This window comes from Mercenaria mercenaria, chromosome 4, assembly GCF_021730395.1.
Source record: "Mercenaria mercenaria strain notata chromosome 4, MADL_Memer_1, whole genome shotgun sequence".
Lineage (NCBI taxonomy): Eukaryota > Metazoa > Mollusca > Bivalvia > Venerida > Veneridae > Mercenaria > Mercenaria mercenaria.
In genome coordinates, this window is record NC_069364.1 from 26,953,983 (window position 1) to 26,968,273 (window position 14,291).

At 35.6% G+C, this 14,291-nt stretch overlaps 1 protein-coding gene across 1 annotated transcript in view; it reads right to left on the bottom strand.

Annotated features, from left to right (window-relative positions):
* The window catches only part of LOC123551182 (uncharacterized), a 34,719-nt gene continuing 20,428 nt past the window's right edge, over positions 1 to 14,291 (bottom strand). Inside the window, exons 5-17 of the mRNA XM_053540817.1 lie at positions 11,493 to 12,654; positions 10,972 to 11,206; positions 9,756 to 10,736; positions 7,981 to 9,338; positions 7,589 to 7,777; positions 6,713 to 7,223; positions 5,613 to 5,729; positions 4,769 to 5,094; positions 4,082 to 4,189; positions 3,700 to 3,856; positions 2,824 to 3,007; positions 1,037 to 2,667; positions 1 to 667 (exon numbers count right to left, since the gene is read on the bottom strand). Of these exons, the coding sequence (XP_053396792.1) occupies positions 1,968 to 2,667; positions 2,824 to 3,007; positions 3,700 to 3,856; positions 4,082 to 4,189; positions 4,769 to 5,094; positions 5,613 to 5,729; positions 6,713 to 7,223; positions 7,589 to 7,777; positions 7,981 to 9,338; positions 9,756 to 10,736; positions 10,972 to 11,206; positions 11,493 to 12,654 (6,028 nt within the window). The 3' untranslated portion in view covers positions 1 to 667; positions 1,037 to 1,967. The remainder of the gene's footprint in view (positions 668 to 1,036; positions 2,668 to 2,823; positions 3,008 to 3,699; positions 3,857 to 4,081; positions 4,190 to 4,768; positions 5,095 to 5,612; positions 5,730 to 6,712; positions 7,224 to 7,588; positions 7,778 to 7,980; positions 9,339 to 9,755; positions 10,737 to 10,971; positions 11,207 to 11,492; positions 12,655 to 14,291) is intronic.

Genomic DNA, 14,291 nt, shown 5'->3' on the forward strand with positions numbered 1-14,291 from the left:
CCTATATTAATTTTAAGTTTTAATTGATTGTCATTACCAGAAAACAAATTTCCTATTACTTAATATAATTTTTTCAAAGAAGACGCATACTGCAGATTAATTGCTGTTTCATCATTTCTAATAGTGCCTCTAGATATGTGTTCGATATCTGAATATTTCTCACATCTGTATCCAGCAGGCGGAGTAGTATCAATCGTTATACCGTTTGAAACAACTACAGCGCTTACATGTCCAACTTTATCTACAGCTTTAACAAGACCGTAGTATGTTTTTCCATGCTCTAATGCTAAATTTTGAAATATATAATTTGTATTTAAACCAGTTGCCGTGGTGTTCATGCTTTCGTTAGCATACGGCGTATCCGAAATGGCTGCGTAATAATTTTGTATCCCCGAAAACGCGTCCTGAAATCCGTGCCATGATATACCGATTGATGAAGTAGAAGACTGATAGGCAGAGTTTCTATGCTTCCGTGTGTTGTAAACGACGCCAGTTACGGGAACGTCCATGTCAATTACGAAACCATCCGATAAAATAGTTGTATGCAAGCCTACGTTATTGTATGCCGTTACGGAGAAAAAATACTTTGTACCATGCGACAATGAAATATTTGTCAAAGTAATACTGGTATTCAGCCCAACGTTTTTTCGTCTCAGTATGTCGTCTCCTGAAATAGATAATTAATCACAACACTGTCACATTCAGACATCATTGTCAGCAGCAATTAATAAGCTTTACGTTGTTGTTTTTTTAATCAATGCCATATCCGCTGATCATAAAAAAGCAGTAAAATTAGCAAAAATGAAGACAAATCAGATATAATATGGAGGATTTTCAGACATATATCTTCTCCATGTTATTTAATTGAATCTCTTAAGTATCTTAGGAATTAAAGAAGGAAACCAAGCAAAACTGAAAGCAGACTTGATCTGATCTGGTAAGGAGAGTTAATGAAATGTGCAACACTCTAATTAACTTTGATTTATGATAGATTTAATGAAACGTATGCATTATGCAAATAAATTCAGAGCCTCACCAAGCGGATATGTTCCTAATGATATCACATAATATATGAAACGCCCTTTCTGCTCAAAGAAGACGTCGGTCCAACATGCAGTAATTGTATCCATCCAATCTATTACGTCAAAATCGACATTGCATAATTCATTAGAGTCATTTACAGCTCGACCTCCTCCAATAGATGGCGCCGTTTGGTCCACTGTGATTGGAGCTGATCGATAAATTGTGAACTCATTTCTGGAAAACCAAGCTCTAACATAAATGACATAAGTTTCACGTGCAATATGACTTCTGTTTAAAGGTAAACAATGCACAATATGCTTCTGCAAACCGACATCGTTCCAAGGCATTTCGTTTTTTAAGTCAAATACCCCTTCACCAACGGGCTGGTCTTGTAAACCCATACTCCATTCAAAACGTGTAATGGTTTTGTTACTTATTTCATTGTTTACTTTCCAACTTCCAGTTAAGCAAGCAGAGGAAGCGGTAAAATTAGGAGATATTTCATTCATTCCATTAAACACTTCAACGTAAGGAATAGTATGACCGGAAACAGACTCATTTACTTCTTTACAACTAATGCTAGACTCAGTTTTCACACACGGTCTTCCAATTACTGCACAAGTGCAATCTTTATTGCAGTACTGAATATCACATGAGTGTTTTTCGAGTTCAAGTGATCCTTTTAGCTCAGCAGTATCTAACGTACTTGATGATGATAGAACGGTTACCGAAACGCGTGCTAATGAACTGTTCAAACCGACAGAGTTTTCTGCCCATAATGTCAAAAACAGTTTATCATCTCTTTCTAATCTTTCATTTAGAAGGAAAGAATGTATGTTATCAATTTCAGAACCATAAACGTTAACTGTAGATACGCCATTGGTTAGTTCAAGGCCACTGTATGTTTTACTGACTGTGACAAAATACCTTTCAATACCTGATTCCTAGTCCTGGAACCCATACCATGACAGTGTTATATTTGATTTCCATTCTCCTAAGGAAGTATTCAGGTTTTTCCATACCATTGGTGATTTGAATCCGCCGAGGTGTGGCGGAGATGAATCAATAATTAGGTCAACACTTCTTGCTGAAGAACATAGACCAGCTAGATTGCAGCTTGTAATGATCACAAAATACGTGTCACCATCATGAAGCCATGATTTGCCATCTAGATGTATTGTGAATTCATTCACTGGTCTAAGTTGTACATGCTCCACCGGAGTGTGTCCTTCGTGATGTGTCACAAGTGAGACATCATGATATGCAATTGGACTTTCGTCATCATCAAATTTCCAGTAAATTTTCACAACTGATTTATCCCATTGTCCTTTCTTTCCGGCGATATTGTTGTTTTCAAGCACGAAATTTGGTTTGATTGACATAACAGGTGGTGTTGCATCTACATAAAAGCTATCAGACGTTTGAGTGACATTCAAACGAACTTTGTTGTAAGCTGTGACCGTTGCATACAATTCAGTTTGTGGCGGAAGATTAAGACCGGTTTTGATAACATTAGACTGTAACAAGCAGTTCATGTCTGGTAAAATGTCACAGCTGCCGGGTTTGGTTCCAATACACATATCATAGTGATCAATGCCAGACTGTGGGTCATCAAAACCTGTCCATCTGACATGTACTGAGGACCTGCGGTAGGTTAATATAACATTGGTGTGAGTAAATGGTTTTAATTTCAAATTCAAATAAAACTCTGCGGATTTCAAGTTAAGATCTAAGAATAATGAACATTTCTAGTGATTTAACTCAATATCTGTATTGTAATGGATACGATAAAACACCTACGTATGTGACTGAAATTTTCGATGAAAGTCATCTGATCCGGTCTGCACTAGTCCTTGTATTGGCGGTGAATTGTCAATTACAATGCCATCAGATGCTCGAGTTACACAGAGATCTGCACCATTACATGCTTCGACTGTTGTATAGTACTTATGTCCAATAATGAATTCTGTATGCCAAGTGATGTCTAAGGAAAATCACAGTAAATGTTAAGTGTTCAATTGCTTCAAGAAATGGTATATTACAAAATGTATTTTAGATATATTAAATGTTAAAAAGATGCAAATTAAATAATGCGTCTTTAGCGAAATAAAATTCAGTTATTAAATTCAATAACAGACCATTTTTCTAATGTTTCAATCTTCAATGAAGATGAACAGGTCGTATAACAATGAAGAAACTGATTTCCAGGGCTACAAAAATAACATTTATTTTGCTACCATAAAATTAAAGCACTACACTTACGTAAATGCAGCTGTAATTTAACAGTAGTTTTTTATAAATGATATATCAACAAAAATTTTCTTTTACAAAAGCTTAAAAGATACTATGAAGATTCTATTCATGAAAATGTCCTACCTCTTTAAAGAAACATCTGATGTAACATTTGTTGATTTATGTCTCGATTGATTAGAATTAATGCTTTACTTAAAAATTCTTAATGTTTATAGGGGAATTAATTTGGAGTTCATGTTTGGGTTTATCCGCGAAATTGAATACTGGGCAACTGGTAATATAATGAGCCATTTTTTTTCAACTTCTGACCCAAAACATTCACACCAATTTCGATCTAAGATGAATTCATTGGCAGCAGAGAGGTAAATAATTGCCGTTGATCTGTAGAATTGCAATTCTTTCTTACCTTGGGTTCATTCTTACCTTCAACTAAACCAACCTCAAAAAATGGTTCAATGTCATCTAAGTAAGCCTTTGTTCCAAGCCCAACTCGATAGTAAGCTATTCCACTGTGGGGATCAATAAAACCCTTCCAGTGCACATTGACATGACTAAGATCTGTTTGATAATTGTCATCTTTCTGTGGTCATAACATGGTAGTTTTCGAGAGTTACATAAACATACTAACTCATTTTGAAATTAAGTATTTGTGATGTAAACATGCATTATGTGAAATACTTGCTAAACTTCAAACTAAAATAAAACAATATATTATCTTTACAAAAAAGAATGGACCGTTTTTGAAATTGATAAATGGACAGGAATCAGTATGTGTTTATCATTTAAAAGATGAAAGAAAACTAACCACATCCTTCCAGAGTCCGTCTAAGACGTGACCACCTGTCGGAGGCGACTTGTCAGCTATTAATTCCAAAGTTGCATATTCTGATGCTAGTCCAGCTCTGTTGACAGCCTAAATTTAGGTAAAATAAGTTATTATAAAGTTAATAATGAACCGATATTCTATGCATTTCAAGTATTCATAAAAATGTTTATGCGAAAACAAACTGATAAAGATTACTTACACATTTTTGCCATACAATAACTTAGTATTATGACATAAGAGTGAGATTTGGTGAGGACCGGTTTAAACCAATGAAAGTGTATTTGGCACTGACTTGTCCAAGGTAGTGGGCTACTGTGTTCCTTTATATGTTTGCTTTGTCCTTGCTGTCTTATTTGTTTACTTTGCTTATGTAGTTTTGTGTTAATGTCTGTTATTTTCAAATCTATACAAACACTGTTGTAATGTTTTGTTCCCGGGAATTTTCGTTCTTGGTACGTTTTTTTTTTGTTTTATTTGGAGGGGGGGGGGGGGGGAGAGAAAGACTTATCTTTCGGTCCGGGTCAAAACTTATATATTTTCCACACACGGAAAATAACCTAACACTTACGGAATGGAATTATACCGTGACTCTGCCTAGTTGTCGTCTACTGGACCGGTTAATGTTTTCATAAATTTAATATTTGCCAGTATAATCTTACTCCTTACCTTTGCCGATATGTAGTATATATGTCCATCTATTATGCGTAAACCAATCAAATTCAGAGCAATTACGTGATCATAATAAACAGTTTTTGACAGGATGTCCATAAGGTAAGGTTTAGATCCAAGCCCAATTTCGAAATAATCTATCCCACTTTCCTCTTCCTTAAATCCTGATAAATGAACCACTATCTCGTCCTCGGTTACGTATAAAATTTTGTCGTGGTACATATCGGAACCTTGGGTTTGTACTCGGCCACGGGTAGGCGATGAAGTGTCAACAATATATTCGCTTGATACTGATGTTGCAGAATTGCCAGCGTGGTCTGTGGCTGACGAAGCAAAGAATAGTCTTAAAACAGTGTCACATTCTTTTATAATTTTGATAGATTTCATCATCAATAATGTTTGCATAGAACTCGGATACTTTGGGTGTATCACATTCAGAAGCAACATGCATTAACAGTGGAATTCACATGCCGCTCAAGCACGTTTTTACTAAAGCGAGACAAGGATCGCATTGGCAACATACAAAATTGCTGAGATCTGTAATTATAAATTAGAAGGTTCATTGTCTTATTTAATTAGTTCTGTGAGTAGGAAATTTAATCCTTATCGTCTCAATACGAAATCAGATGTTATAAACCCGACAAAAATCACAAATATTTAACAAATTTAACAAATATTATGTCATCAGATCATGTATCAGGATTTTTTCTTTTTATTATCTATCGACTTGTTTCCAGCTGAATTTTGTTAATCATTTCGGTACATAAAATTAACTCTAGTCGCATGCATGAAAACGAAACAACAAATTGTCTTTAAAACCACATTTTATACACCAACATACCTCTGACGGTAAAGTAGATAACTGATCCATCAGGTAAGTCTATGCCATTAATAACAACACCCCTCTTGAGTCCAACATTTGTAAAATTCCTTATATCGTCCGCATATGGTCGACTCCCTATAAGATAATACAGCTACTTCAATGTAAAATGCCATATATATTCCTCATTTGGTCGACTCACTAAACGTTACTGCGGCTACTTTAATGTAAAATACCTTATATCTACCCCATGTGGTGGATTCACTAAACGATACTGCAGCTAGTTTAATGTAAAATGCCTTATATCTACCCCATGTGGTGGATTCACTAAACGATACTGCAGCTAGTTTAATGTAAAATGCCTTATATCTACCCCATGTGGTGGATTCACTAAACGATACTGCAGCTAGTTTAATGTAAAATGCCTTATATCTACGCCATGTGGTGGATTCACTAAACGATACTGCAGCTAGTTTAATGTAAAATGCCTTATATCTACCCCATATGGTGGATTCACTAAACGATACTGCAGCTAGTTTAATGTAAAATGCCTTATATCTACCCCATGTGGTGGATTCACTAAACGAAGCAGCTACTTTAATGTAAAATGCCTTATATCTACCCCATGTGGTGGGTTCACTAAACGAAGCAGCTACTTTAATGTAAAATGCCTTATATCTACCCCATGTGGTGGATTCACTAAACGAAGCAGCTACTTTAATGTAAAATGCCTTATATCTACCCCATGTGGTGGATTCACTAAACGATATTGCAGCTACTTTAATGTAAAATGCCTTATATCTACCCCATGTGGTGGATTCACTAAACGAAGCAGCTACTTTAATGTAAAATGCCTTATATCTACCCCATGTGGTGGGTTCACTAAACGATAATGCAGCTACTTTATTATTGTAAAATGCCTTATATCTACCCCATAAGGTCGACACCCTTAAAGTTAAAGCAGCTGCCTTACATTAGACAGTATTGTGCATCCTTTATATACTAATGGTAACAAATGTTAGATTCATAAGATATTGCAGCCAGTAAAATTAAAATGTGCACACTTAAAATATATCAATTCATTCGGAGGTTTGATCAACATAAGATTGTTTTATCCATACCAATGGCATAACTGTAAGTTCGTATGCTGTCCACATAGCCGAATTTTGTAGCATGTATTTCGTCTACGAATCCAATCCAGGCAAGTTCAATGGAAAAAAGATTTGTAAGAAATCCATTTGTGTTACGAGCTTCTACGCGTCCAGAGCGTGGAGCTTTGCTATCAAGCACAAAGCCATTGCTACATGAATTTATTTCGTATAGAGTTTCTGAAAACACCTCCCTTTCTATTACTGTCACACTGGAATATGCACATACGTAGTAAAATGTATTCAGTGTTATAAGATTTTGATCAAAAGAGACATAGCCGGCATTGTTTGTTTTTGACATAATGCAATATTTGTTTAGTTCACAACTTCCGGGAGCTTGATTTTTTAACATAAGATACCACGTGACATTTCGCTCTGTCGCATATAGCATTACACCCATAACTTGCGTTTCTGGTGTCCCAAAGTCTAATTCGTTGTTGTGTAGAACGGTATAAAGATGTCCAATATCTGCGCTTGGAAGTGCCTTAAAATGCAAATAGTTAAATAGAAATACAGAAGTTTAATTCGAACAGAAATACAGAAATTTGAAATTATGTTTTTATATCAGGCAATTTCATATTACATGCACTCCGTATTGATACATCTATGCAGATATGTTTACGACCAAATACAATAAGAGTGTTCCGATCTCCGATATGTTGCTGAGAAACAAATGCTTATAATGTAGTTTTGCGCAAATGTGTTCTTATATGTTCTACAGTACAGTACTAACGAGGCGAAAAAATATCAATAAATAAGCACTTAAAAATGTCAGTATGGATATTATCAATCACAGTTATACTATTTCTTTTGTGAATGAATTAATGAAATTAACCTATTCTCAATTACCATTTTTATACTTTTCCAAGCCTTCGAATTTGAATCAAAGTCGTAAACTGTATCAGGTGTATATTCTCTTTTTGGTCCGTTGCTAATACTTTGACATGCAAACCCCTCATTACCAGCCTCGTCGAGAGCCCTTACACAGCCAAACATGGTTGAGTGTAGATGCACGGGTATTTCAATACATGACTGTACCTGGTTAATATAAAATGTACAAAAATCGATAAAACAACGACAACCTCATAATCATATTTTCATAAACTTTCTATTGTATTTAATCACACGAATGTAAAACATCCATGGGAAAATATATTATTTCCTTTTATCTACGTTTGATTCAAGAAATAAATACAATACGTGTTCTACATGCTTAGTAATTCAGCAGATTCAACATCTACCTGATATTTTTCCGTGTCATTTGCTCTTATTGTTTGCCATTCGATGAGAATGTGATTTGCTGCATTATCCTGACTTACGACCCATTGATAGAACAATACCCTGCTGTCACTCCGAAAGGCACTCCACTCCAGTTTTATCAAGAAACATGACGCACCAACAACGTTTTTGAGACTTGAAACGTGTAGATTTCGTGCTTCTGAAGAACTGGCAACGCAAAACATCCTAGAAAAGACTGGCTCGAGACACTGTGTATAAGAACATTGCTTTACAACCACATTATAACACTCTTTTGCTTCCAGATTTACATCATAGAATGTGTGTGTCGTAAGGATTGTGGAAGATTCATATTGTGTTAGGTGTATCTGAGAGTTATTTCTTGTCATGTTTTTCGCGTTAACAATAGCAACTTCAAAGATTAAACCGTAATCCTTATTTTCCGTGTAGAACCAATGTGCAGAGATAATGTCATTTTCACCAACATACAATGTCGATGGACACTTATGAATATGTATTTGACTTTCTTCATTGATAACACCTCCGCTTGAACTAATGTACACTACCGGATTTTTAATAAAAGGCACAATAGAAAGTGAAAAATTGTCAGTCATATTCGTGAAGATGATGCCGTCATTTGTGTAGACAGAATCAATGATATTTGTGGGGATGAAGAGCTCGTATCGTTTGCCAACTTCAGCCGAAAATGTAACAGACAGATTTGCATGTGTTAGATTTCTAACCACAGGCATTATAACATCGGTTGTTGAGCATTTCTCTCCTAAGCGTACAGTTAATGATTTCATAAGCATACTCTTGTCTAACACAGTTACACCATTTGACGCTGACATGGTAACACCACCGGAACACGAAGCTTTTACAAATGCAAAATAAGTCTGTTGAAATTTAATGTTGGAAGAATGTATACAGTGAAAGTTCTCAGTGCGTTTATGAATTGAGTACGGAACTATATCATCTGTCGAATTGTTGGAACCTACGCCAACTTCGACTTTAACTGATTCGTGATGTTTGAATCCAGTCCATTTAAAACACAGTGTATTTGATGTGAAATGCACGTTGGTGTCTTCTGTTTTATATCTACATTCTGGATCGCTATCAGTAACAATAGCATGACCTGGTGGATATCGTGAAGGTATTCTAAATATATCGGTTGTCACAGTCAGGGCATGCCCAGCATTATTATACACATGCATAGTAATGTAAAATGGTAAACCAATGTCATTGTCGTGTATTTGTAGCCTTCTAATGGGGTATTTGAAACATCCACCGCTGAACTGAGGGCACGGCATCGACGTTTCGAGGTCCCACTGTAATAAAGGTGTGACCGACATGCTATCACAGCCTTAAATAAAATGATAGAAATCAAATTAAATTTGACAACAAATTCTAAATTATTGATTTTTAATAAAGATAAAGTAAAATATCAATTGTGTGCTACCTTCTATCACCCACATGCTAAATAATTACCTTTACGCGTACAGTCGTAAGCTGAGCATATTTAAGAAAGTACTTATTTGAACATTCAAAATGAATGAATATTTTAGTTCAACTAATATTTTCAAATAAAAACTAATCGATGTTTTATGAAAGTTAAAACGGTACACTATTTACCGATTGAAAAAAATAATTCCCTAATATTAAAACAGTCGATATCTGACAATGGAGCTTGAAAGCAAAGAACTATGTAGATCGTATTTTACTAATGTTTAAACAGTCATAAATGATAAATGAATCTGTTTATATAAGTTTTATCAAGTACCTATCTCAAAATATATTGAGCTTATTAGCTCCTTCTGTTCGATGTCATAGAAAGTGTCGTTTGCCCATCCCACAAGTATATTTTCCTCAAGAACATCAACTTTTGGAACACTCGTACAAACAGGTGGAGTCTCGTCTATCAAGACGGGACCAAGAACTGTAACGCTTTCTATGCTGGCTTTGTTGACAACCTTAAGAAAGATGAAAAACAATTCGTCTGATCCAATTCCTTCATGTCGGCACGTGAAAGAAGTTCTTTTCGCTGTGGATTGATAGTTGTGAATACTTGGAGAGTTTACTTCCGATGGGTCGATACCAATTCCTATAAAGTTATCATCAACTTGACTACCATTTTCTTCCACATCCCATACGAGGTTTATGTGATCCGTCGGCAAGTAGATTATGGTGTCGTTCCGATATTTACGCATTCTGCGGCACATGAAATCTGATGTTTCTGAATCTATATTTTGAACATTATTTGTCGGAAGAGCTGATGCAAGAAAATGATTTTGTGGCGATTCGTTGCAAATATCAATGCAGCTCGATACATTATGAAGAAGGATCTTTGACACTGAAGAATGAAACAGCCAAGCACGCCCCTCATGACAAACAATTGTTTCTGACCATGATCCATGTTCTAACGTAAGATTTCTGATTTCTGGTGGAGAAAGATCCCTTTTAATCCCGTCAGAACATATTGCTTTTGAAGGGCTCATAGCATTGTTGAGTGCTACCATAGATATGTAACGCTTTCCAGTAAAATTAGCAGGAATGCGCAGCGACGATTCAGTATATGGGACGTCTACATAAAATTCAATATCTGGAATACTTGTAAAATTGTAAAGTTCAGTCTGGCCAAGGCACCGAGCAGCTAGACCTATTCTGTACGTCTTAATTCCACTTTCGTGATCAGTAAATCCATGCCAATTAATTAGAAAAGTCTCATCGCTTGTATAATCAATGTCATTGCTATGTTCTGGACCTGAAAATATGCAATTTTTGACTGTTATGAATACAAATTCCTACATCGTTAACTTATTGTTTTTTTCCTCTTAGAATAAATCATTTCGAAAGTGGATTAAATATAATATTCATCTCATCTTCAAGAAAATTGGTATGTTCACAGATTGTTTGCAAACATATTTTTGAAATCATTTTAATAATATAAAGCACATATGTAAAACTCCATAGAACATAACTTATAGTCACGAATTTACCTTCATAAACTACCCCAGCCTCAGGAGGAGAATCGTCTACAAGGATATCTACATGTTCGATATTATACAAGTGTGCATGGTTTGTAACCTTAATCGTGAAATAGTAATTGCGGTTATGGTCGCCCTCGTGTTTATTGACTGCAACAAGTTTATTCAGCGGAACTGTATAATTGAAGAATTCGCAGACTCCAGCATCCGGACAGTAACATTCTACAGCATTGGTGGGACAGGATTTCTAAAATATATTTATATTTAAATGCTTTGAAATGAATAGAATGTAACTGAACGTGTTCTTATGTACGCAGTATGTCTACATTGTTACGGGATGGCAAATGTTTACTTGTTAACCTATATAAACATTTTAAAGTTATATAATTACAGATAGGCGGTTGTGTTTCCATGGCAATGTTCTTTGGTAATAAATTCTTTTATTGATAAATGCAAGTTTAGTATTTAAGCTTTACATTCTAAATTCCGATGAGATAAAGGTACATGTAAATGTTTAAAGCACAACCACATACTTCGTTGGGAACTACTACACTTATTGATCCCGTTGAAAGTTCAGTTCCCGGGTCAGTTATTCCAAACGCCCATTGCACCATCCTTATCCCACTGTGTAGATCAAGAGCCTCAAAATATAGCTGCATAGTTGATAAATCTGTTTCATGATGTACGAAAAGAGTTTTATATCCGTCCTTCCTGAGCCATATATTGTTGATATGTGGCACGGATCGGTCAATAGACACAGTTCTGTTTTCCTTATACGTGTTGCCGGCAATATCAATGGAACGGACAGCTATTGTATAAGTTTGGCCGTCTTTGACATCGAAATCATTGCAATATGATTGATTTTGAAACTCTGGCACAACTATCTCGGAAGTAGGATGTCCTCCATTTAGGCTCCAAGAAATCATAAACTTTACGATTCCATTCACATTCTTAGTTCCTGAGACTGGCAGCACACCACTGTTTTGTTCATAGATGCCAGTGATAAGGCCGTGGGGTGCCGGTTCAATCGGATTCAACAAAGCATTATCTAAGTAGTAGCGATTTAAAAAATGGTCCTTCCAGGAAAGACAGATGTCATGGTGGTGAGTTTGCCATTTAAACTTGGTTTGTATTGAAGCTGATGTTATTTTGAATGGCTTGCTTTCCCTTGTTTCAATAAATGAGGTGTTGTCATAAAGAAGGAACTGTCTTGCTTGTCTAACGTTGTCTGCTTTATCCTTTACTTCTAGTGTGATACAGTAGAGTCGCGGTTTGTCAGAAGTGAGATTAAGCAACATGTTTTTCTCATCGAATTCAACTTTGTTCGTATATACATTCGTCAAATAGTCAACTTTTAGATTACCGGTCGAGGGTGGCACTTCGTTTACAGTTATCTGATAACTTTCAATAGAAGAGGCATGGACAGACGAGCCACCAGACGGTTCTGGATCCTCCCATCCATTAAAGGAAACACTTGTAACAGCAGAACGTGTAATACGACTTTGAAGTTGAACAGGGTCCTGATTGCACTTTCCGATGTCTTTGCAGTGTATAGGAGCCGTATTGTCAAATCTATAACATATTTCCCGCGTACCACGGACCTTTTGATACGGCACAGCTGCAGATACGGTATGTGTTATTAAATTCTTGCTTTTTAAGTAACCGCCAGCTAGCGCTTCAAATTCAAGGCATAATCTGTAAAGCAAAAAAGGAAGCGCTTATATAATAATATTTATCGATTGCATTCAATTGAAATTCCACTAACGTTCTAATTGTTAGCGCTACGTTGTGAAAACTACTGATCCAAGGTTAAATCAATATCTACAATGATAAGACGGCGAAGTATTTTTGCTAGAATGGTAAAAGTATATTTTGTATGAATCTGCAAAAAATATTTTGTATGAATCTGCAAAAAAAGTATTAACTACTCTATAGATACCACATGTTTAGTAGGCATTTCATTTATGCAAGTATTCACCATTCTGGTAGGCAAAATTATGTTTCCTATTATATGTCTATACAACTGTTTGGAATGACAGGCTTTGTAGCCCAGCTACGTGGACAATTTTAACAAAATATGCACAAAGATTCAGAATAGCCGCCGAGAACGCAGCTTTTCTAAACCAAAATATTACTACAGTGTATGTTTGGATGTAGCAACGATATGCATACACGATACCTGGACGAAGTAAAAAAAATATAAGTAAGAACAAAACAAAACACTTAAACGAATACTGTCGGGAGCCATCTTGAAACTACAGTGGCACACTCTCAACTTTTGAGCTTCGACCGATTTCCTGCACACAGTGAACTATGTTACAACTTTGCCAATTTAACTATTCCCATTTTTTTTCAAAATGAAATTTTTTAAAGTGGAATGTCTATTTTTTCTGGTATGAGTAAGGTTGAACAGATATAAACACAAATTTCTTTTACTAATACATTGAAATTCAGATAAATGTTAATCTTTTGCATTAATTTAGCATGTTATATTATTTTTGAAAAACAAAGACGTAGAACAATGAAAAAAGTAACAATATATTACTTGGGATCATTGAGCACAGCAAACATAACAAGAGCCACACTACAAGGTAGACAGACCACAGATAGCAACTTCAGTGGAAAGATAATAGCATCCGTCAGCAAGTAAAATTTTTTTATATGATAAATATCAAAGATAGAGGTAGGGTACAAAAAGGTTGAGAGGGAAGAGAAAGAAATAGCATTAGCCATTAAAAGTAGAAAGAAGTCATATAAAGTAAGATAGAAAGAAAGTAACACTACCAACAAACAAAACATTATTCATTAAAAAAATGGCAAAACACAACTTAGAAATAGAGGCATCGCCTTTAAACGGTTAGGAGCCTACATAAATAAGACTGGGAGTTTGAACGCCGTCGGCGCATACCAGTCTTACCGTATTTTCATCCAGGTTAACACGATAGTGTAAACAAAATTAATTCCTGTGTGGATAAGCGCTAAATTAGGTGACGAAATATTAGATTGTAAAAGGTAATACATAAATTTGATTCAATCCGACATGCACGCGCATAAAGTAAAAGCAAAGCAAACATACAAGTAGGACAAAACAAACAAAAGAACACAGTGGAGTACCGCTCAAGATATGCCTGTGGCAAAATCATCCACTGAGAGCTAACCCCCGCTGATTAAAGATCTGACATTACTGGAAAAATACATGTGTGTATAAAGTTAAACATATAAACGGGTCAGTCTGAGGTATTAGTGCACCAATGTACTAAACAAGCTGTCTGACGTCAGACAAACAACATTCCAAGGATTAGCTCGAGGTACTAGATTGCTAACAGAATAAA